The sequence below is a fragment of the Cynoglossus semilaevis genome, chromosome 4, assembly GCF_000523025.1.
Source record: "Cynoglossus semilaevis isolate Cse_v1.0 chromosome 4, Cse_v1.0, whole genome shotgun sequence".
Lineage (NCBI taxonomy): Eukaryota > Metazoa > Chordata > Actinopteri > Pleuronectiformes > Cynoglossidae > Cynoglossus > Cynoglossus semilaevis.
The window spans coordinates 12387343-12412868 of NC_024310.1; the positions used below are offsets into that span (position 1 = coordinate 12387343).

At 38.7% G+C, this 25526-nt stretch overlaps 1 protein-coding gene across 1 annotated transcript in view; it reads left to right on the forward strand.

Annotated features, from left to right (window-relative positions):
- LOC103378151 (cell adhesion molecule 2-like) overlaps positions 1-25526 on the forward strand; it is a 48145-nt gene that overhangs the window by 2521 nt on the left and 20098 nt on the right. The window contains exons 2-3 of the mRNA XM_025055196.1: positions 11745-11894; positions 24551-24703. Of these exons, the coding sequence (XP_024910964.1) occupies positions 11807-11894; positions 24551-24703 (241 nt within the window). The 5' untranslated portion in view covers positions 11745-11806. The remainder of the gene's footprint in view (positions 1-11744; positions 11895-24550; positions 24704-25526) is intronic.

Consider the following 25526-nt stretch of genomic DNA (forward strand, 5'->3'; position numbering starts at 1 on the left):
GGATATTTATTTCCAGTTCCTTGAACATGTGCTGCTACCGCTCCCCTCCCTCCTGCTGCCCAAACCTTGTGAAATTACTGGCCACCTTCAAATCAAGTCACTTTCATTTTCGGTCAGGTGCTGCTGCTGCTGCTGCTGCTGCTGCTGCAACTACAGGCACCAAATGTCCTTTTCGATGGAGGTGAATTTGACGGACAGCTCACTCTTACAGACTCCATCAACTTCTGTAACAACTCAGTCAACTGACCGCATCATTTAGGATCACACTTACAGAGCAGCAAACAGACACGACACTTACCAAACTATGAGCACTGTGCCGTGAGTCTTTCAACGTTTCACCTCGAAAGCCTACGAAAGCAGAAAAACAGAAAATGTATATTTATTTATTTAAACAAAAAATAAAATATTGTGCATACTTTCATCTTGGGAAGTTGACTTTTTACAAAAAAAAAATGTCCATAAAAAATTATTAATTCATAGCATATGCATAGATTATGGGATTTATCTCCTAATTCCTAATGATCCGAAAACCTATTTATTTTGAACGGCCATGACCATAAGGGGGCAGCTAGATTATCAGTCTTCCTGTTCGTTTATTCTGTGTGTGTTGTGTTCTATAGTGGTTCTGTAGTGCAGTGGTTATCACAGCTGCTTAACACGTCTGCCTTACACGTATAAGGTCCTGGGTTTGAGCCCTTTAGGAACTACGTACTTAATGGTGACAGCAAATTGTTGGATTTCTTTTTTTTTTTAACCCAGTCTTTGCCTTATGATGTTCAAGGTGTTTGAAGTCATAGGAGATGCATGGCAACACACTGAATTAATTGATAAGTAGAAATATTTTTTTTTCTGATCTTGTTTTTTTTTTTTACAAAATAAGAAAATGTATAGCTTTAATATGTTTGATATACAGTATAAGTAAGAAATCCAATATCCAAGACAAGGTGAGGCATTTGAACTAAAGCCACGTCTCCACTGGCAACTGGCAAAATATGAACAACGTTTCAGTAATCATCTTGATTATTCTATCTATTTACAATTTCCCCCTGATTAAAAACGGTGTCACTATGTGACACAGGTTAATCGTTTGTTCTGCGTGAAAGTAATAACGTCCTTTACTTCTCCATACTTACATATGGGTTTTCTGTAACTAATTACAAAAGATGTCAAATATTTTAACCTACTTCGTATTGTATTATTTTAAATGAAGTTCATTCAAAATGGTTTGTTTTGAACATGTATCACTTTGGGCAGGTAATTTACTGATTAGCCCGAGTTAATGGATCAGATCCAGATTTAATGTTTATTACCTGCTGCCTTCAGACTGTTGCTTAAATCTTCACAGTCACAGGCTGATGGCGCTAAAAAGGCACAGCTTATTGGATAACTGTAGATCAGCAGAGATAAAACCATTCTGATGATTTCAGGCCGCTGAACAGCTTCACTTACACTGAGGATTGTGTCAAGTGACAGCTTTAACCTTTTAGTCGTAAAAGTGATAAATGACACAGAATATGTTTTTTCCCTATGTTTTCCTCTCACCTTTGTTAAGTTAAGTCTCTGTAGATGAGCATAATCAAATTGGAGCAGCTTCAGCAGGGACTGATTGATAAAGGCTGAATGTCGTATTGACTTTTGTTCCCTTCATTTCCTTTCTCACTTTTACTTTTCAATGGTTTTGTGACTGAATATATTTTTCCCACTTGGCAGTGTTTAGCAGTCCTTTGAATAATACTCACAGTGCAAGGTGCTTCTGACAAAGAAACACTGAACACAGCTTTCCTGACTGTAGTTAGGAAGCTAACGTCGGAGAAAGTTAGTTCCAATTCCACCAACAGTCATTTTTGTTTCACTTTCAATGAATACCAGACTGTTCTCTTGTAGGGTAAGTTTTCAGTTATTGTTTTTAAAATAATACCTTACAATGAGTTACGATGAAGCCACCAGAGCATTGAGGACTTCTGATAGTTTCACGTCGACTAAACAATGATAAAGTCAAAGTCGAATCGATGAATATTTTACTATTGTCATCACATTGACAAAGGATGAAGTACACAGACACACACGTCCACCAATGAGCACGTAACTCTTTGTACGTTGCTTTTGTAGCTTTTCCTAATGAAGAGAACACGGCAAACAGTTCTCTCCGCTCACAACTCATTTCACGAAGTGATTATGATGCATCGTGCCACTCACACTGACTTGTCGACAAAATACTTTTTCTCTCAGTGCCCTTGTAGCCTCTTTCAATTAGAGGGTGTCAAACGATACATTCAAAGACGTAGACGTGTGCATTTGATCAAATTTTGATTATGATTTTGGTTCCAGTCAGTCACAAGTATGATATATTGATCATCATGGCACTCTAAAAAAGTCAGCAAGGTAGAAACAGCAGGAGGAGATAGCAAACTGAGAGGAGCAGAAGGAGACGATAGCAGACGGAGGGCAGCAGCAGTAGTATTTAGTCAGCGAAAAAGTGAAGTTCTTACTCTTACCTAAGGCAATGTGAAATCTTAACTTTATCTTTAAACCTTCCCCTGACCTTACCCTCTATGATGTGTCTATCTTCTCAGTATATAGAAAACAGCAGCGGCAGTTTATCTAAGGTACAGTACAGCAGTGTCTTAGCAGCGCATTAGTATTCGGGCTAAATGTAGCATCGGCTCGGGTGTGTTGGTGTAATGTGGTCTTTCCTGGGCTGCAGCATGTTTACATGACATTCATCAGGGCTACAGTTGGAGCTGCTCACAGAGCGGAGAATAAACACAGCCATGGTTTCACAGCTTTCCTTTGAATTTATTCTCGGCTTCTCCTCACATATGCTAGAAGCTGAGCTGCCTGTAATAGCAGATGTTGCTGATACGAAGTGTTGAAAATTATAGTTACATTATTGGACTGTTAATATATATTAAATAAACAATAGCTCTGTTTATGGTTAAGGTAGCCTAAATTTAAAATATTAAAGCTTTTTTTTTCTGTTTTAGTTGCTATTATACACATTCATGTATTTGCTGATATATTTACAAAGGAGACTGAGTATTAATCCCTCACTCTCCCATCACTGGAACAGTCGTGCTACATTTGGCAGAGGGCCACGAATCCACCACAGTGGTAAATAATGTGACAGGTAGTAGTTGTTACTAGAACAGCTACAAAACAACACTCTCCGAGCTTTTGTGACATTTAGAGTAATGAATATTTAAATGTTAATATGTTATTGGGTGGCACATGTGAAACCTTCTTACACAGATTTAGACAATTTAAGAGAAACATTTTCATTGGACGAAAAAGGACATTAACCAAGGACAAAACTGTTTCACAGCTAAAAACACGTAATGATTAAAAATATCTAAATTTTCAATCACTGTTTTATTTTTTCTATGTAATGTTTGATTACTTTATTTGTTGTACTTTTTAAAAAAAATGAAAATAATGTAATTTTAAAAAATGTAATTACATTAAAAAAAAGAGAGAAGATTTTTAGCTTAATTTTAGATGGGCTAATGATTTATAAAACAAACACTGGAATTACTTCTTTATTTATTTCATCGTGAACACAGAGACAGGTTCAATCCCTGGAGAAAAACAGTACAGCTGTGTTTAATTTTCTATTTGTCGTACTGTTCAAAGTTAACAATGAATTTGTACTTCATCTCCAGCACAACAGTTCCTTCCACAGAATAATATTGTAGATTTACAGGATTGTGTTTGTTGTGAATTTGTCAACATTTCCTTTGTCCTTCAAAAACAAGGAAGATGTCGGGAGATATTTAGGAATTTGTTAGGAATTTTATGAAGACATTTTTTAAACATGTCTGCATATTACATAGCCAAGTGTTATTTTTTAATTGTTTTGTGATTTTTTATGGCAAGCAGTTAAAACAACTACTGTGTTGTTTTGTAAATATTGTTAGTAAATAGCTGGAAACACAATAACCATGAAAGAATAATTAACTTTTAATTTTTCAAATTATAATCTTTGTTATCTGACAATTGAGGGTATATTGCCTGTTTTTTTGTTTTGTTTTTCACATTTTGTTTAGCAGCCGATTTCAAAATGGCATGCAATAGCTTTTATGTTGGTGTTACTGCTGCTGCTAACGGACAGTTTAGGACCATAAAAGATTCCCATCAAACAAGCAATAAAAACAATTTGAACTTCGAAAATAGCTTTTTGCTTCAAGGAGATCTCAGAGGTGATTTTAAAGGATGACACTGATTTAGCACCCTGAGCTAGCCTGTCAGGATATTTGACAGTCTGTGTGTCCTGGTAGTAAAAACCACTCATATTTCAGCTGGAGCTCAGACCAATTGCCATGAGCCGTGCCTGTGGTGTGAAAACTGCACTTTTGACTCATGACGGGCCAAGAGGTCAGAGGCACTGCTTAAGGCGAGGCCTTGACAAAGAGTTACAGATATCAATAAAGTCTTCCACACCAAAATTGTTTTTCCAAGCGGGGTTTTATGAAGCTCATTCACACACCGGTGGTGAAAATGCTACGGTTCACTGGGGCAAAGAAAGAAGAAATGTCAAGTTGTATTGAAATTGTGAATTAAAGATTACAAATAAGCTGGTGAGCTTAATTCATTAAAGTTTGTTGGCTGCAGCTAACTTCAGAGCAGAAAACTGTCACATCATCACGTAGACAACAACTCTCTGCCACAGTTACAGCAGTACGGACCAGTACTGTAGTACTAGTAATTGTGTTACTGCGCTGTCTGTACCATTGATACAGTAACCAACATTGTCTCCATTTTAAATTAATATTCTGCCACTGTGTCACATTCTCTGTCATATATGAGCAGGAACAGTGAAGAGAATCTCAGACAAGCTGCTAAATTTATCACATGCCTGTCACTGTTGAGCTCTGAAAATAAGCACGTTTGTAAATCCTGCTAAAAGTTCCCAGTCAAAAGTTCACATTTCAATCACACTGCTTTGTTCTTGTTAAAGTAGCAAAAGACGCTAAAACAGCTGTCGTCAGCCATCCGATGAGAAGACCAGTTGTCGTAGATATCAGTGGAGAACACTGTTCACATCAGTCTGTAAGTTTGTCCAAATTCACATTGGAGAAAATGTCACAACCATCAGGCTTAAATGTTAGTCTTTTTTCCCCAGTTGGAAAAGTCCAAGTCGGACTACAACACTGCTAATAGCTACTAATATAATTAACCCCCTTCACCATGAATCCATTAGTTCCCTGAAATAATTCAAAAGGGAAAAGTTTAAGCACTTCTTAATTAAACAGTGAAAAGTGAGATTCCAAGGGAGTAAAACAGAAGTGGCTAAAAATAAATGTGCTTTATTTTTAAAGCTGTTGTTGCTGAGAGCTAAAATAACCAGAAAGAAAAATATCCCAGGACCTTCTGTGTGTCTGCAGACATGTTAACTGTTGTACCGTTGTAGAGAACTTTGTGGCTGTAGACCACATGTGTGGTTTATCTGCGGTACTGGTCCACGGAGCAGGGGTCTGGGACCCTTGAGCTGTACAGTGTCAGTCCATTTACAACCGGCCCTGAAAATTAGTTTGAGTAAAGGCTTCAAGGTAGATACCTCCAAATAAGTAAATAAATCGTCTGGACTACTGCTGTTGATGATGATGATGAAGACTTTTCCAAATCACATTCTTCTGTAGAATTCACAAAACTAGCTTAAAAAGAGCCAGAGAAATCTCAAACGAGCCAAAAGCTCCCTACAAGTTAGCCCCAAACTGGGTGTCAGTTGTTGTCTCTAACAGATAAATGATGAGGTTTCTTCACCTTGACATCCAAAAATATCACTCAGTGTTTCTTTTGGATTAGCAAAGGTTTATTATTCTTGAAATACGTTGCACATAATGTGTGCAAACAACAGTGAGGTTGTTTCTTCTTCCACATAACTTTTCGGTGCATAAAAATGTCTTTGTGTAATTATCTCACATGGCGACACCAAGTTATGTTATTGCTTGTTCTTGTCACTGACTTGGCGCCACGAGACGCCTCAACTTTTAATTAAGATGGGATTTTCACAGGCTGGCAAATAAACCACTATATAGAGTTGATCTTTTAAATGCAAAGTAGAGTCGCAGAAGCTTTTCATACAGTTTACTGTCTGGTGTCTTTTTAAATACACCTTTTGGGGATAACTCACATTCAATTCACTTGGAAAAATGTTCATTTCTTCGAGTTAGTTCTTAGAATCTGCTTTACGTGGTGTAAAGCGTTGTAAAATTCAACAGCAGGCTCAACTTGTTTTTAACAGACTGCCATAGAAAAACAGCACATGGAAATTAACAAATGTTATCACAGCCCAGTGAATGGGGTCAGTGATTATTTTCTTCAACTGTTTTTCTGAGATATTTGGGGGGTTTTTTGTTTTTTTTTTTCTGCCTGCAGCTTACAGTTTACGCTGCAGCAGTGTGTTTGACTGCCTGCCAGCCATTCATCAAGCTCCTGCCTTCCATTATTTGGTGCAGTCAGCTGAAACTGAGAAAGGCTTTTGGGTGGTGTGGCTCATTCTTCCTCCGTTTACTCTCTGGTCTCCTGGACTGAAATATAGCTCCAATCTTTCAGCGCGTGCCTGCGATCAGTGGTCATTAGACAAGTCAGTGAATTAACATGTGCAACAGGGTTCCCCGATGAGCCAGTCTTTAGACCTGGATCATACAGTTCCTGTTGGGGTTTTTTTTTTTTTTTTTCAAAAAAGTATTAGAACTGTACCTATTTAAAGTTGTTGGTTTTTTCCATTAATATATTATTCTAAACCCTGGACTCTAGGTTCAGTCAAAAAGATATCGGTCTTCTTCGTGTCCAGATTCTCCACACACACCCATTCAACCTGCATGAATCACAAAATCAATAACCTAAATATTGTATTCTTGGCCTCTCATATTGCTCACCTCAGCCTAAACATGGCTGAGTCTGAGCAGCATAAGAAGAAGAAGAAGAAGGGGAAGTGAAATAGAGGTAATATGTCCTCTCAGCAGTCAGTAAATACTGTATGGAAACTTGAGACAAAGACAAATTGACCACCAAGTTATATCTGAGGGAATAACATTTAATCATTTGTAAACTGAATAATCGAGTCATGCAACCTCGCTAGTACAGATACACAGCCTAATTGTCTAGTACTGATGCATTATAGAATTTTCAAGTCAGAGCAAATTTTTAATGCAAAAGTAGGTGCAAGATTTTATGGAAATAACTCAACACAATGTAGTGTAATATAGATTTCCTCCCTGAGGATGTAATAGCCACAAGCCAGTTTAAAAGGGTTCATGTGAACTACAAAGTTATGTATTTTAGTTAATGTCGTTTCAACAGTGCAGATGAACGTTTGATTCAGGAGGCAGTGACACTTTATTCTGTACAAAAGTTAATGTCACAACAGAGGGACGTGTCAGCAGCGTCCTGTGTAAACTTGACTAATCTGCTGTGTGCTGACATTGTGACTGATGATCTGTGTGCTGCTGGCCCACCTGAATGTGGAACATAATCTCTCAGCTGTGTGATACTGCAGAGGTTTAAATTAAAGCTGGTCTAAGATCTGTGTGGAATAGAAATGTTGTTACAACTTTGTATAAACAAACTCTCAACCAGAGAGGATGCTTTCAACTGCACGGGAAAAGTTGTTGGCTAAACGCAGAAGATCTTAGATTGTATGTATTTCATTCGAACTTGTTAAAATATTTACAGCGCAAATAAATCTTCCAAACCTGCTAAATTCAAAGATATCCCTTGGCATGTTCTTTTTTAAATCTTTTTGCCTGTTCTGACTCTATTCTCTGTGTATAGAGATATCCCTTGGCATGTTCTTTTTAAAATCTTTTTTAAACCTGTTCTGACTCTATTCTCTGTGTATAAACCGTCTTAAGTTTATTTTATGGTGTCTTCTTTAATTGAAACAACATTTTGCGAACCTATTTTTTGCCTACAAAAAGGGCCTTGCAGTTGTGTGGTTGGTGATTTGATTGGTTAGCTGCTGTGGTTGACCTCTGGTAATCGACCATCTGGCACAACCAACAGCCTTTCTCAGGAGATCGGTGATGATTACTGACTATATGACAGTAGTGTCTGTGCCATGTGGTCAGACTCCTGTTGGACTGTTTAGACGATAACACATGATGACCAATCATATTCAGCCTTACACTGCTAGTATTAGCCTCCTCTTTCCTCATCATTATTATATTATTGAAAGTAATAGTCATTTAACCATTAAGATTCTGCTGTGTTTTTGATCAACTGTTAACTACCTTCTCCCTGGCTCAGTTTAATGCAGTGCAGGGAAATGATACAGCACAGCTCGGTGTTAAAGTTCATCTCCGGCAGAGCTCATAAATTCTGTGTTTGAAGGCGGGCTCTGTTTTGCCCTACGGCAAATTGAAAAACTACATGTTTATTCCTCATTTTATCAAAGCCTTTTATAGATTCATGTTGGACCATCCATGAAGCAGACGGCCTTCACACATCTAATTACTTTTCTAAGCCTTGTTTGTTTTCATCCAATGAATGTTTTGGGCAAATACAGCCACGGCTGAACATCATCAACGTTGGAAAATCTACTTAAAGTCCCTCCCACCAGATAACCATGTAGAAAAACATTGTGGATCACATTCAATCAAAAAGGATACTATGTTCTTCATCTTTTACTTACTGCAAAAATTCAAGGCAAAGGAATTTCATAATGTGTGTTAGGGGAAGCTCAGTTCCTGCTCCCACACTGTGAGAAAACGCCTCCAACATGAATGTGAATCTGATTACACAGAATCTATTGGCCCTGCAGGCACAATTAGATGAAATGTCAGCAACAGGTTGGTGCTGAAGCCATTCTGCATTTTACCTCCAACACAGTGTTACTCAGTTGTTACGTTCGTCGCTGATTTTGATTTTCACATTCTTCCCACACTGTGGATAGTAAACAATGAAAACTGGAGGCCGACAGTGATGGTGCGGTGACAACGAAACAGATGAACACACATGCACAGCAGTTTCTTAATGGTTCCATTAAAAATCCAAATCTCTAATTTAGTTTTTTTTTTTAGAGATTTAGATCTTTAATAATCTATTCTATCTATTTTATCCAAATAGTATGTGAATTAAGCAATTGATAATAAATAATAATATCTAATTGGAATGAAAACCAGATTTCCTTTCAGTCTATCCGTGATTAGGTCAAAAGCACATATTGTTATGTGGCTTTGTGATTATCAGAGCAGATGTTTTAATTTGGAAAATGACAGGATTCCCCACCAATTACAAATAGCTTTCGACACTGCAGTAACATTGTCAGTTTTCTCCTGACTGGGGAAGGCCCTCAGGTATTTTTATTTGGATATTAAGGGATATTTTTTTAATGAAAATCATGACTATATTATAAAATATGTTCAACATTGAGCTATAAGTTTTCTTTCCAAAAATGTTAGTACATCAGTGTTGTACAAAAACACTTCCTCTTACCTTCCTCATTCAGAAACAGTCTAAATCTGTGCTGCTGTGGCCTTTTTAACCTTTTTCACACTTAGCTCCCAAACAGCTGATGATTATTCAGTAGTTGTTCAGAAGTGTACAAACTTTTCTGGAAAGTGTGTTGCTTATACAACTGCATACGTAGCTGGCGTTTCTGGTCCACATTAGCTGACACCCAGCGGCTACATCTAAATAATACCCTGATGGTGGTGGGATTCAATGCTGACATACACTGTATGTTGATGTATTGATGCCTGATTGGGTGCAATGAGCATGCAGTATAAGCAGTGCACACGGCTGGAATTATTTTCAACGTTTACTATTTATAGTCAGCCTCACCTTCACCCCCAGCCATTGATGGCCTTCGTCAGGACAATGGAGGTCAGGTAAAGTCCACAGACCTCTGGCGGTCCCGCCCCCCTCCCCCTTCTACCTCTCCCATGTGAGGTGGAGTAATGAGGCAGACAGCTGCTCCCTTAACTGGAATGTCCCTGCTGTTAGCGGCACCTTGGAGAGACAAAGACAATGTCACCTTCACATTCAGATCCATTTCAAGTCTGAACTGGAGTAAGGATCAGTATGAGGACAGTGATACGCTACAAGACAAATGTAGCCATTTCAGGCATGAACTCCAGCTCTGTCATCCCCTAAAGAGCTGCTCAGGCTCATATTAGCCCACACATTGTTTTTTTTCTTCCACTTACAGATTGCAGATTTCAGACAGCTTGGCAGAGTTCAGAAAAAAATATAAGCAGCATTGAAATGTTTTTGCAATGCAATTAGGAGATTTTGCAGAGAGGACATGTACAAACCCAGCATAAGAAGGTAAAATCCAGCAAGGCTGGGTGATTAGGGCTGATTTGGATGTGTGCTGCACACTCTGACGAGCGGGTGTTGTGGGGCAAAGCAGTCGCTCAGATGGAAGGCCCACAGTGTCTAGGATTATGTGTCAATTTACCACCCAGCTGCAGCTCTCGACACTCCAGCAGAACATGACTACATCTAATTAGGCCATGCTACCCAATTATGGTGCTGCAATAAGGCAATGAGGAAGCCACTGAGGGAGAGTGAAACCCACTATTGTCTCTGCCATTAAAAAGCCCTACACTTTTCTGGTCCAACAGATGTTGACAGCTTTGTCAGCCAAACCCACATTAAGCCCTCTCTTTTTCTGCGATGTAGTAAAGACATGCTTCTAATTGGGTGATAATGATGACCAGAACATTAACTTTTAAGATCTGCACGGCTCTTTAATGTGAAACTAAGAATATACAGACTGCACTGATGCAGCCTGGGCGCCTCCTTATGACCAGGTGATTTGAATTTATCTCAGGAACTAGAACATTGTAGGGTCCGTAGTCTTAGATTCTTAAGAGGAAATAATGAGGGGAATAACAGTCATGTACAGTTATTATTTCCATGTGGCACTGTCACTATACAGCAATTCATTGTTGTTATTGGCATTGTCTTTGTACACTGACACTCTGTTTACTAGAAAGACTCAGACTCTGCTTGTTGTCCCCATGTCTCAGTGAGCTGCATGGACTATGAACGAATGAAATCATTGTTGTTCCCATGTCTCAGTGAGCTGCAGGGACTATGAACGAATGAAATCAACTAATTTATTCATCAATAAATGAAAAAAACAAAAGTATGATTTCTCCACACACTTTCTGTTTAGCTGACTGTGATCACTATGAAATGATATAAAGCTACTATTTTTATAAATTCTTCTTTGTATTCTTCTAAAGTCTTTACTTTTATTGATGTATTAAATAATGACTCGTTGATTTCAGTGATGATTCTCCGTACTGAAAGAGAAATGAAGGATTTCTTCACTTCATAGGTTGTAAAACGTGACACTGGTGTATTCAGTAGGCTTAAGGAAATTGCACCATGAAATAGATCACATTTGGTTCGTCATATTGTGAATAAAGTGGTACAACTGATTCTTCTTGGTTTGATGGAGGACTTTTGTGTATGCCTGGACGTATATTTTGAAGTATTAATACTGCTCTGCGTATTTATTTTTAAGCTCTTTGTTCAAAATGTAGTTTGTAGTGTTTTTGCCTTATGTAAAATTTCATTTTATGGTGTAATAAATATACATAAAGTATATATGTGTTCTTGGGATGGGTGACCCTGAGAAAGGCCAGACCTATATGTACCAAGGTCCGCCCTCTGGTTCAGAGACTTCAAACATGAAAAACAAGAAAGGGGAAAAGTAGCTACACACCATGAAAAAAAAAACGCCTTCTTCACAAACCACAACCTTAAACTCTGTCTTCCAATCCCCACAGGTAGCCAAGGTCAGTTCCCCATAACTCAGAATGTGACAGTGGTGGAGGGGGGCACAGCCAACATGACCTGTCGTGTGGATTACAATGATAACACTTCCCTCCAGTGGTCAAACCCTGCACAACAGACCCTGTTCTTTGGGGACAAGAAAGGTGAGTGATATTCTATAAGGATAATGGCCGTAATGATAAAATGATGAGATGACATAAAGATGTCTGAGCCAGATTATATTACACCGGGAGCCTTCTTCATTATGTATGTGGACGTGACGGCTGTGTGAGAAGATGGATGTAAAAGCGCTCTCCACAGTGTTGAACTAGAATTTGCAGTAATGTGCTGTATGTCTGTGCTCATGTCCCGGAGAACAGAACAAACAGAAGCAGACAGTCTGTGAATGGAGCCAGTGTAATCACACACCGACACTGACAGTGCTGCTCACAACACCGAGTCCAACGCCTATGGACTCGGAGACGATTGGGCTTAATTAGTGTTTAGCTGTCCTACATTCATACGGCGCTCTGCTGTTTGTCACTGAAGACACACTGTTGCAACCCCGTGAAACAGGACCAGGAATAAATTATCATGTGCACTCAACAGCCTAATCCAATTTAAAGGTGGGAAAGTCTGAAGGTTGACAAATTGGAGCCAGGGTGAAAGGGAGGATAATTGTGGACTGGACTTGCAAGGATTTGTGGGATGTTCATCCTTCAGCTTTTCCTGCAGCATATTATTTAGTTTCATTTCTGCTGTAGCTGCTAATACAATATCATTGCTTCCGTGATTGAAGATGAACTTCCCCTTTGAATAACAATTGATGGGAGCGCAGCGGAATGTTGACGTGAGCGTATCAGTGTGGTTTGAAGAAACACCTTATCCCTCACAAGTGATTGGATTTTGTAATGAGGTCTAAGGTGTTTTATTAGGTGAAATTACTTCCAAATACAATTAAACAAAAGTTAAGGGACTGCTCTGGTGTGACTGCTGTGAATGTGACACCAAGATGCAAATTCTAGCAAAAAGTTATCCAGTCAAAACTATTGGAGTTCATTTATTTTCTGCCACGTCTGGTGTGCACTAGATAAGGTATTTTAGCATCTTACGTTTCAGGAGCAACGTTAGAGGTGACTTGATTCTTTTGTGATGAATTTTTAATTTACTCAGCTGAAATAATATCAGCAAATTATTAGTGTCTACTATAGTTAACACTGGCAAAAAAAAAAAAAAAAAAAGCTTGAAATATTCACTCCATATAGATTCCCATCCCTGCCGGGCTCAAAAAATGAAATTATAATGCACCATGGATGCTTTGAGTTAAATATTCACTCAATGAATATGAATGAGTAAACCAATCATGGGTATAGTTTTCAAAGCAGCAGATATACCTGCAGTTAAATGTATACATCTAAATTCACCAGGAACCTGGCCACCCAATGTTTACTGATTTGTATGTATTACACAAATTCATCAGGAGGTGGAGTTCAGTCTAACTAAACTTCTTTTTTTTTTAAATCTGCAAGTTTAAAAAAAATCTATATAGTTCTTGAGATTACAGCTCATTATTTATATTCAAGTCCAATGGTTTAAAATATAAGGAAAAAACAAACAAACAAAAAACGCAACAGCTGATCTGGTCATCAGGAATATTTAGCTAACTAGCAACTAATAGCTAAATAAAATACCAATTTTGCTTTTATTATGTAGGAAAACGTGTGCAGGATAAAGACAACTAAATGAGGCGTCATGTAGTATAAAGAGAGCTACAGGTGTATCACCAGGTATGTAACTAAAAAATAACTCAAAATTAACTAAAGGCTACCTTAGATTGGAAAAAAGATTAACGGAGATATTGCTTAAAGTTAGCCTGTGACTGCCATTTTGTAGTAAAAATCTGGTGTACTGTCCGATGTACACTAGCCAAACAATATATCTCGCAGTTGTGACGACATTGCAGAGAGAGGAGCAGAATCCGTCCTCCGTTTTAATTGCGCAACAGTAATTACGTGATTACCTGCGTGCTGGAGAAGTGTCCGATTTTTCATTTAACCGATGAGTCCACTACACGGGGAGTGAGTGAGTGATTTCGGACACAGCCTGAGTGTGTCTCAGGGAAATTCAGCTAAAGTATTTAATGAGTACATATTATCTGCTCTCGCCGCCCGTGAGGAATGGAGCAGCCAGTGTGACTTAGGCTGCAAATCTCTACAGTAAATCTGTTACATGTGACGGATTGTTTGATACATTGGCGTTTGTTTAACTCAAATTAAATCACGTCACTTAATCCCATTCTGTTCACATTCCTCACTCCCAGTGAATGTAAAGCAATAATCTATATCTACAATTTAAATGGGGACTGGAGCCGGTAACAAGAGCTCAGAGAGCACAGTATTCATGAGCCACTTTGCCCCTCTTGGGCAGTCATTTATATTGCATGACAGAATTCTTTTCCACAGCAATGCAGATGACAGAATGAATGTAGTCCACTCAGCAGAGGTTGCCAGGGCGAGTGTGGAAACACTTCTTCCTTGTGTCCTTTAAACAGACAAAAATGAAAAGCTCTACTGGAACAACTAATATAATGGCTGCAGGGCCATTGGAGAAATGGAAGGTGTGGAACAACATGAGCTTTGTGTGAAAAAGTGTGTGTGTGTGTGTGTGGGGGGGGGGGGGGGGGGGGTTAATAACCTGGGAAGAAGTCTCGGCCTTGCCAAATTGCCAGTTAATTGCTTGGCAAAGAGTTAAAACTGTCCTTGTTTTCCACTTTGTTGTGGCATCTTGTAAGGGGCCAGTCAACATCTGACTGCAGCCGGCCTCAACTTCAAACTGGCTTCTCCGTATCTCAGATCAACATCTGGTTTGTTTGTTTTACATATTTTCATAATTTTCGACCACATTTCAAATATCGTCGCAGTAACTTAACGATTAGAAAGAACCTTTGTATTTATTACGAACTTCACTGACTCTTCAAATATGAGAGTCAGACTGAAAAAGACAGTCAACTCTTAATTAAATTTAACTAAGTTTAACTGATTTAAAACTAATTTCAACTAATATTCTGCCTTTAGCCGGAGCTCAAATGAAGTGAGCTGATTTCTAATTTCTTTTGATAACTCAAAGCTATTGTTGGCTAAAATCTTTTCAGCCTTTAATTCAGACTTTTGTAAGTACGCCTTATTTTTTGCTAATGTTTAGCGACTCCTTAGAGTATATAACTTTATAGTATTTTGAATGGTACCTTTGCTGTTTTCATCCATGTGCGGTTCATTTCTTAGATACAGATCCTTGCTCTATTATCACTATTTCCTGACAATTTTTCTGTAGTCAGATGACAATTTTGGGGGGTTTAAGCCAGTAGTAAATGAACTCTGTGTGGTGATTGCAGCCAAGTGGAAAGCTTTTACAAGCCAGAGTGTTACTCATGGCACCTTCTAGATGTCACTTTAAAACATCAATCTTGTGTATAGTCTTTTAAACACCAGATGTACCTGCATTTGGATGCGTAGGAAATGAAATTTCTGGATGTTTTGACAGAAAGTTGGCCGCTTTAACCCAGAATTTAGAGCCTGAGACGATTTCCCAAATGTAATTACACACATATTTCTCCAGGAATATAAATCCTATTGTTTGTCAGTAATTACCTTCTTTGGCTTTTGGTTATGCGTCTTTCACAGCAGCAAAGTCAAATTCAAGGCTGGCACTGAGGCATTAGCAGTTACTTAGCAAAGTGATATTGAATTATTGTTGGCTTATTTTAGTTTATTAAAAACAGTCTTAACTTAAGTTTTTGGAGTCTTTGTTAACAAGAAAATAGCTCTAGGTTAACAATATATAAAACTGTGTGATTTAATAAATGGAGAATAGTCCGATGTTTTAACTGGTAATGAGCAGAACTAGGATAAAAAATTATACAAAATCAAAACATTACCAGCAATAAGGAAATGAAACTTCTACTAATTCTATACATGATATAATAGTAGTATAATAGTAATGTTTAGTTGTTAAGTTCACAATCATTTTAACCACTGTTTTGCAATGAAAACAGCTGTTCAGATGAAAACTACTTGAGGTTAGCGGTTAGTGATTTACCAATTTACCAATTACCAATTGCAGCATATGCCAAAAACCAGAGCATGAAAAAAGTGAATTACCAATTGCAGCATATGCCAAAAAAGGAAATGTTCAATTCAATATTCAAAATTTTATTAAGCAAGAAAAAAGGTACCTTACCTCACAACAAAGATCAGTGGAACCATGGTTATACATGAACCTTAAGGCAGGGGTTCATTTACCATCCTGAAGATTGTATTCCAAAACACATTCACACATTTTGCCAAGCGAGCAGATTTGTTTACTCGGGGAAAATATGCTGTGTTGGATAACATTTTAATCTCTGATGTAAAGAGTAATTTGTCTAATTATGTACTATGTCATTTTAACTAGCAACATGTTTGTTGGTGCCTGTGGTATGAATGCCTCAACCTGCAGTAGATTTGGTGTAGATATAGACTGTTAATCGACTGATGTGACAACCCTCAAAATAAAAGAGTGCATTAATATTATTCTTTGCCTTAAATTATTATAGATCTCAAGCAGAGTTTTAGTACTTCTCTTCCACAAAATCTGGTATGGCTAGAGCTGTCTGTTCATACTTTTAGTGCCATTCTTCATGTATATTCACATTTGTCGATTTTTGCTTCCTAAGAGGCACTGGTCTAAAAGCATGTACCTAAGAAGGACTGCCACAGAGAGACATCGTTTAACAGCCAGGCCGACACATAATTCACTCTGGCCAATTTATGGACCGTTGGAGAGAATACCTTTGTGGTTGGTTATTGGGCTATCATGACGGAAAAATCAATTTGAACCATATTTCTTCTGCAGAATTATCCCCTTTTTAAGTTGCCGGGGTCGTAAATTAACTTTACAGAGCAGGACAAATGAGAACAGAGCTATCCTTTCCTGCCTCAATTATGATTTACTCCACCTTTAGTTTCTTTGGGGGGAAAAGGGTGAAATGTATGAAAGGATGCTGCAAGGAATGGTAATGACATTTCCAGAGACATGCAGGGTCTTTTATCAGATACTGTGAATATGAATAATGTAATTAATGGAAAGCTGGCACAGGTTGCTTGTCTGAGGCAGATAAATTCCTCATTTGATCTACAGCATGTGCTTGTCCCAGAGATATGAAGATGTGCTGTAGGATGTAGACATACACGCTGTGACATTTTTTTAAAATCTCAAATTCCATCTATTTGCAGCATCTGGTCCATTATTCCTGACATTTAATTGGGGCACTCAGCCCATATCAAAAAGGTCACAAAGCAAAATTGATCTTAAGTGGCTCGGTGTAATGAAAATGCTGTAATGTGCTTAATGAATGCTGTAATGCAGGCATTAAAACATTCATTAGCTCCAGAGAATGAAGGACAATTACAGAGGATGCAATTACAGGCGTACGCACAGTTGAAGCACATTTGAACGCTCATTCTAGTAAACATACAACAATGGATGGTGGTTCTGACCGGAGGGGACACTGTGTAACCAACACTGCACTTACAATATTGTTGCTTTGTGTACAGTGAATACCTATAAATTAAACAGAAATACAGGGACGGGTATCAGTGGGTTCAGCATTTATATCATTATCTGATAATAAGCTGAGAGCAAAATGTTGTAAAATATGTTGCTCCAGAGATGTTCACAATGTGGTCTTTAGTGTTTTTTCACTAATATAACTTAAGCTGCACATGCTGGATTTGTGCATATGAGCTTTGTTTTTATTTTTGGTTTTTTTTTTTTTTTTTGGTTCTATAGTGTAGTGGTTATCACGTCTGCTAACACATCTGCTTTACACACAGAAGGTCCCGGGTTCACAACCCAGAGAAACCGCATGCTTGGCGCCTCCATGTGGCAGCCTGTTGCAGCAGATCTGCTGTTAACACAACAATTTCTCCAGTGTGGGATCAATAAAGTTCAAATTATTATTGTTAGTTATTCTAGGATGGAATTTTTTAAGCAATTACTGCATGCCCTTTGACCAAACGTTATTGAGATCAAAACTGTCCAGAATTGTCTTTTATTGTCCTACCCATTTTGACTAATACGTTCTTTAATTGTAATTTATAGCCCACATACAGTAGCCCATATATATTATATAATTATTAAAGTAATACTACTCCGTAGTACTACTCCGTATCACCCAACTGCATTGCTATTGTTGTATGGAGCCTTACACTGTACTTGAACATGAAGTATCCGTCTACACCTTAAACCTGGGGAGAGCAGCTTATTAGCCGTATAGAGTTCTGTAACCCCATTGGCTCTTGTTAAAATAAAAACTTAATTCACAGAGGATCCATGTGAAAAAAATGGACTCAAAGGTAAAAGAAACCCTGCAGTGTACATTCAGGATTATGTCAGTGGGCTGAAAAATGGATGGACAAAAATATATTCACTCTCATTATTTACCACTTGAAAAGAGGACATGGCGTAGAGCTTCTGGGAGAATTCTTTTGACTTCGGTCTCCTCCTCCTTCCAGCTCTGAAAATGAGTCCAATTTGAGAAGCATCTGCTCTGTGGGATCTCGGAGAGTGCAGGCAGTAACAATAGCACTTTGGAACCAGGCCCTTTCCTTCTCTTAATTGCAGCCACGTGTGTGGTGGGGAAGGGCCCCCTGCCTGCACCAGTAGCCCTGGAACACATCCAGAATCGCCCACACAGTCGCTGAGCGAGCACAGCCAGCAGCGCACACACTCTAATTGCAAAGACCGGAGCCTCCGGCTGGAGTGTGGGGTGCACCACAGCCCTGTGTTCTTGCTAAAGGACAGCAAGTGCTTTTACTTTCCTGGACCGGCTCTTTGTGGCACAGGCCATTTGAAAAATGGCCAAATGGGGGCCACTCTGTATTGCTGCTGTAACACAGTTTGGATGAACCCACGAGCCATCATCCAGTTTGAAACACTAATGGATGACCCACGATCATCCAGTTTGAAACACTAATGGATGGATGTGAAAATCTCTTCCTTCAGCTGGGTTTTTAGCTGCCACTTCACTGTTGAGGGTTTGATATTTTTGGTTAATTTGTTCCTGTTGTTGCAGTGTGACGAGGGCACTTCCACTGAGGTCAATGATAATGTTTTCAACCAAAAACAGAGCATTGAATATTGTTTTAAATGTCCATGGTGATTAAATGAATAGATGTTGTCATATACTGTTAGTGATGTCATATACTGTATATTTACCTTATTAGGTTTAATTTGGACCAACTGCCCAACAATGGCCACAGTACTGGGTCATAGGTCATTTGGGTCTGAGCTGCACAGAAAAAATAAATATATTATTATTATAAATATAACATTATTTTAAGTAAATTAAGTTTTTAATTTAAATAATTCAGTTACGTATGTGTGAGCCACAAAAATAGAATCACATGCAATGCAATGTTCCAGTAATTTCTAAGACTTAAACTACAGTAAACAGCAGGTTCTACTTTAAATGAGGAGCCCGACCCTTTGCCCTAACTCGTACGGCTAACTGCCTCTTGTAGTGGTCAATGTTCCCCAGGGCTTGTCGTACCTTTAACAACAGCAATCCTGTACCAGTGGCCATGGTGTGAATTAATCAACCATGTCTTTAATGTAGAGTGTGACGAGGAAGAGGAGACCCCGCCCCTCCCCTACTTAGGAGAATGTTCTATTACACAGTCACAGTGCAGGTTTGGGAGCAGAGAAGCCACCGTGGTTATACAGAAAACCCCGGGACAACATGAGGGCAGCAGAGACAAATCAGGATGTGGTTAGTACTAGAACGAGAACCAGTAACAAGGTAACAGGAATCAGTTTGGAGGAAAAGCTTGTGTGGAATATCGCTCGGAAGAGTTGTGGTAGAAATGTCGTAGACAGTGCAAATAGAATGGGCTGTCTATCTGTTTGAAAAAAAAAAGAAAAGTCTCTTATTCATCCCACAATGAGGGAATTTAGAGTGTGAGTCTTTGCAATGCACACGGGCTGCCATGAGAGGTGCCATTGAGCATGTGGGTCCTCTGGGGCTTGAACGCAGCACCTCCTGTCTGTAAGGCAGACGCAATAGAGGGTGAGAAAAAATGCACGGCTCATTACAGAAGGCTGGAGTAATATATCTGTTAATTGTAGTCTTGATAACCAGGTAAAGGCAAAAAATGAATCCTCAGAAGAGACAAAATGGGGTTTCGACTGGTTCATACCGGGGAACAGAAAGGTGTCAGTTTTACTGATTTGAGACAGCCTTGGTAAGGCCTCCATCACAGGAGATGTATTGCAGATTAGCCTGACATGCTGCAAGGCTGTAGCCTACACAAGGTCAGTGGGTAGATTTATGTTTCCTCTTAAGCAGAATGAACAGTGCAGGACCTATCTAGGGTGTGGGGGAAATGAACCTTTTCATCACATTGATTTCCTAAAGCATCTGGAAAAAAAGCTTTGTCAGCTTCCGAGATTTGGGTCTGATTGTGACAGATCTGCTCACATTCCAGGCCCCGAGCTCCAAGTGGATTCTAATGGTATGGTTTTTCCGGCCATGTGCTGTTTGAGTAATAGATAAAACTTGTCTTTGGGTTATTCAAACCTTAGTACATCTCATTCCATCAATATGTCAGTGACCTGCACCACTGCTAGACTCACAAAAATGCATCACCGCAGTCTGTGCAGTTTTCTTTTCTCAGCCGCTCCTCGGACACTATCTTAAAATACTGCACGTGAGTTGGTATATTAGAAACTGACATTTGGGTTGAGCTGTGTGCAGATAGTAATGAGATATTATTAAGCAGATAAAATGAGCAGCAGCTTATTGGGTACTTTAAATGTCACTTGAAATTGTCAGTGCTCTGTGTTATATTTGGCCACAGTTTGGTTTTTAAAGTTATACCACACATCAGTTGGATGTCAGACGGTGTTAATGGCTTTTTTAAAGTTGGTATTTCAAGCCATAAACAGTTTCTCCGGCATTTTATATTCCAAGTTCCAAAGTAACTTAAACAGAAGTACTTCGACAATCTCAGAGGCAGAATGTTGGTATATATTTTCATCAGAACTCTCTGCAGACCTCTTCTTATATTATATCTGTTTGTTTATACTGCATCCACGTTGTGTAAGATTTTAGCCATCTCTTTCACCATCTCATCAACCACTGTTATGCTCCTACGGACAACTTGTGGAAGTTTAAATCATTTTCAGAATTAATAAAAAAAGCTTTCAATGCTAAAAAAAAGGCACCAAACTGATCAAATGTCATGGCCCTTGTTCTCCAGGATTCCCTGTTTCCAAGTAAATGCTAATTGTTCCTGACTCTCTTCTCATCTAATGCTTGTCCTCTGTTCCAACCTCTCTCTCGTGTGAATCCCAGGCTAAAACTGAGGTTCTTTCCCCTCTCTCCCCTGCTGTGACTGTCACTGTGACTGTGTTGCTGACGCTGTGGCCGACCTCTACTCCCCTTAAACTCCTCTAAAGGATTGATTTACATTCTCTACCTCCTGCTTCAGTGTTGTCTGGTTTTGACATCAAAGGTACAATCTGCATTTTCTGTTTTCTTCTCAGCTTCAATCTAGGGCAGTGGTGGCTTCGTGGTTAAGGAAGCTTGGGTCCGGAAGGCTTCAGGTTTGAATCCACCAGCTTCCAAGTTACCACTGAGGTGCTCTGAGCAAGGCACCGTCCGCACACACTGCTCCCCGGGCGCTTAAAGCTGCCCAGTGTTCACTTTGGTGATGGGTTAAAAACAGAGGTCACATTTGGTTGTGTGCTGTGTCACAATGACAAGTAGTAAAAAAGATAAATAAATCTAAACTGTGCACTTCTACTACTGAACATCCTGGATTCCCTGATGTGTGATATGGAAAAGGAGAAGTTAGCAGAGAATTCCTAGTTTGATTTGTACTTCTGTGACTGGGTTTCATGCTTGGATCCTTACATCTTTCGCAACAGACAGTCGATCAAGCCCAAATGATTTCATTCTCATCTGCTAATTGTATGGCACCGTGCTGTTGTGTTTTGCCATGACTGGTATGTCCTGGTAGATGTCCCGGTGTCCACAGCTTTGACCCTCATGCTGTCTCATCTGTTGAGTTCCTGAAGATTCTTTGCCTAAACTCCAAGACTTTCTGATGCGTCCATACATTCAAGCATTTGTTGTTTCTACCACTGCCTCTGGACATTTCCAGCATTTGTAGTGAGGATGCTTAACTACAAACAACATCAAGCAGCTTTGTTTCAGGATGTCATTTGCTACAGTGTCTCGGATCAAATCCTTGCATTGGGCCCCGTCGGCGAAGTGGCACAGCTTGTTATTAAAAATTTAATTGCTGCTTGAAGATTATTTGTATTTACGCTACTTTTTTTTATTTCGGGATAACAATGACTTTCTAAAAATAAAAGAAACACCCTGGAGCCTGCAGTATCTTTATAGCCCATCTTTAGTTTTTTTTCCCTTTTTTTAGCAAGTACGTTTGATTACACGATAATGATCGTGTTCTGGTGTAATTGAAGACGAAGAACAGCGTTGCTGATAATGACCTCCGTCTGCACAAATCTAATAACCATTTGAGGCAATCTAAATTACTTGTGTATTGCATGTCTGCCATGGATTTTTATCTGTGAAATCAAATAGTAAGGAAGGCAGTGATTAACAGCTTTCATACAAACACGTCACTGTTATCTGATTGGATTGAACTTAACATTGACCAAGTTAATTAAAACCCAATTTACACTTTTCATATTCATATCTCAGTCCTACAACCCAGTGGAGCTCAGTTTACCCTGGGGTGTAAAAACGTGGCTAACAAAGTATACAGATTTGACGTGTTTGAAAAAGACAGAATGGAACATAAAAGACAAAGTCTCTGATTTAAACCAGACGAAGTTGAACTGAATTTTATTCAAAATCGATGAACATGAAAGCAGAGTGAGAATGTAAAGGTATTTTCTTTTGTTGTAACAATAATTAACCAGGTTAACTCTGAGATGGCTCTCAAAACTGAGTTTCACAAATTGATCAAAAAAGTTTCTCAGCTAAGAAGAGCAAAGTACACACTTTTTATTGTAGTACTCCACTCTAATTAGTTTAAAAAGTGTTACTGAAATTGTGATATACTACACAAAAAATAATACTCATTATTATTACTACATATTATATTAAATGTATACAAGTGACACTGTTTAAAAACGAGTCATCAGAGAGAGCAGCTTCCAGCAGTTTTATTTGTTATTGTTCATATGAACGTGTGAGTAAGAAAATAAATAAAGAACCTAATTACCACCAGACTGTCAGAAATAAACAGTCCTGAATGTACTGTCAAAACAGTTGGAGAAAGTAGACCTCGTGGTAATAATATACTGCATTATTTTAGGACAAAAATAGAGCAATAATGCATCCATGATCTAAAGTCACTGTTAAATATACTCCATTAAAATATAAGTCCATTCATCTTTTCCCTTTACACCCAGTATCCAATTATCTAAATGATTTTTGCACTACAGTAGAAACCAGTGCACATGTGAGCTTCATACAGAAAGACCATCAGTTAGTACCAGGGACTAAACAGTGACAAATGGACTGAAGGTCATAAATTGTCCATCGCAGTAGGACAGCATAAAAGAAATGAAATACTGCATATTCTCATTAATGTTGAAAAGGCACAGAGAGAGGCGAGTTCACACTGTTACTCTGTTGGACGCTCTTATCACTTTCATCCATTTAGCTTTAATCCTCCTCTTCACCTTTTGTTCACTGCCTGTTGCATCTTTTCCTACCAGTATTCTTAATACAGATTAGAGTGTCGTCTGTAAACATAGTGATTCTGGCCTTACTCCTGTCTGACCTCCCATCTCCTTCGTTTCTCCTGTTGAATGAGCTTTTTCAATAGTTTGTATCCGTTGGTTCTACAGTGGCTGCCGTTCTGTCGTGTTTTCTAACGTCTTCTCACTTCTGAAACTTGGCATAGTTAATTTTTCACTCCACTCCACTGGTTTTTATCTTCTTCGCTTGGTATCATTTGAACTTATTCATCAGTAAGAGACTCTGTGTGTCTGTGTGACAGTTTGTATTTAACTTATATTTTTTATTTCCAGCTGTAGAAATCCCTTTCCTTTATTTCTGTTATTGTGACTAAATAGTCGTAACGTGTTCTTTCCTGCTGTATTGTACACTGTTTTGCACCAGCCTCACATACTCTTCTGCCACTACACACCTCCTCATTCAGTACCTCAGCTCCTCTCATGGCTCATTGTACATGTTATGTACTGAACCACAGAGACACAGTCCAGACCTCTCTATCTTTTGTATTTTCCATAATTGTACATCCAAATCATCTGAGATCTCCTCAGAAGGGCTGTGCTGAAAGATTAGCACATCAGTTATATGTTGATTATTAATAGCAAATTATTAAAATATACTCCTTCAGCCATTTACACCATTTTCTTTCCTGAAAAATATCGAATACATTTATCAAATATGATAGGGTTGGACCGTAAGCTTTTTTATGCTGGCACGCTTCAGTGCAGCTGCCGGAACCGTCTGTATCCCCACAGACTGTAAATAAACTGTCAGTACAGAATGCAAATGTAAGAAAAACATTTTAAACCGCAGGCCTCAGTGTGTACTCGGTGCATTTGTCAATTTGAAATAAATGAAGGCACAATGTATCCAGCCTTGTTCCATAAAGGTCATCTGAATTACACGTGCTTCTGTTACAAGTTAACTGCCAACGCCGCCTTCACTCCGTTTAATGAATATCCCGTCCTGTTTTTGTGGTAATTCTTTGCGTCCTTTTTCCTCACGCAGCTCTCAGAGACCACAGAATCGAGCTGGTGCGAGCCTCGTGGCAGGAGCTCACCATCAGAATCAGTGACATCAGCCTGTCAGACGAGGGCCAGTACACCTGCTCGCTCTTCACCATGCCTGTCAAGACCACCAAGGCTTTTCTTACTGTTCTGGGTGAGTAGGTTCACTTTGGCCCAGTCTCCACAGGCCAATTACCGGTGGCTAATTCGTCACATGCTGACAACATAATAACTCAGCCGTTTGAATTATAGCCCTGTTGCTTTCCCTCCCAAGTACTTGTTATTTTACAGAAAATATCAGGGTTACATAAGGTTTTTTCTTTTTCACTCTCTCAGCGCAGAGAAATATGTTCCATTTCTTATTCCATTCTTTTTATTTTTTATTTTAGTATCAACAATTGATCATTTCTTTTTAATAAAATGACCATTTTTCTTACAGCCTTAAACATTAAAATACAAAAAAATGATTTATGATTTATACGTCAAACAATCATTTACCCTAAGAAATTAAACACCTTATTTGTTTCAGTGACTTTGCATGAAAAGTGAGGATTCTTTTAAAAGCTGTATTTGAAAATCTTACTTTATTTCACTGTATATTGTGTAAAAGAACAGAACAGATAAAACAGCTATGATTTTTAAATTCTGCTGAGGTCTGCCCGCCCATTCTTCTCTGGGTAATCTGTAAATTTGATCTAGGATTTGATGGTCCTCTGCATGGACCCCGGAATTTAGTTCACTTAAGAGGATTTTCTACGGGATTTATTTCAGGGCTTTGTGCAGATTACTGCGTCTTCTGTAAACATCATGGTTCTGGTAGACTCCTGTGTGACTTCCCATTTCTCCTTCTTTTTTTTAATGATAAATTAAGGAATTAATTCAGGGCTTTGTGCATTCACTTTGTCTTCCTTGGGATAATTCTGTAGGAGTTTAAAAATATATGTCACTGTCATTCTGCAGGACTATGGCCTAGTTTT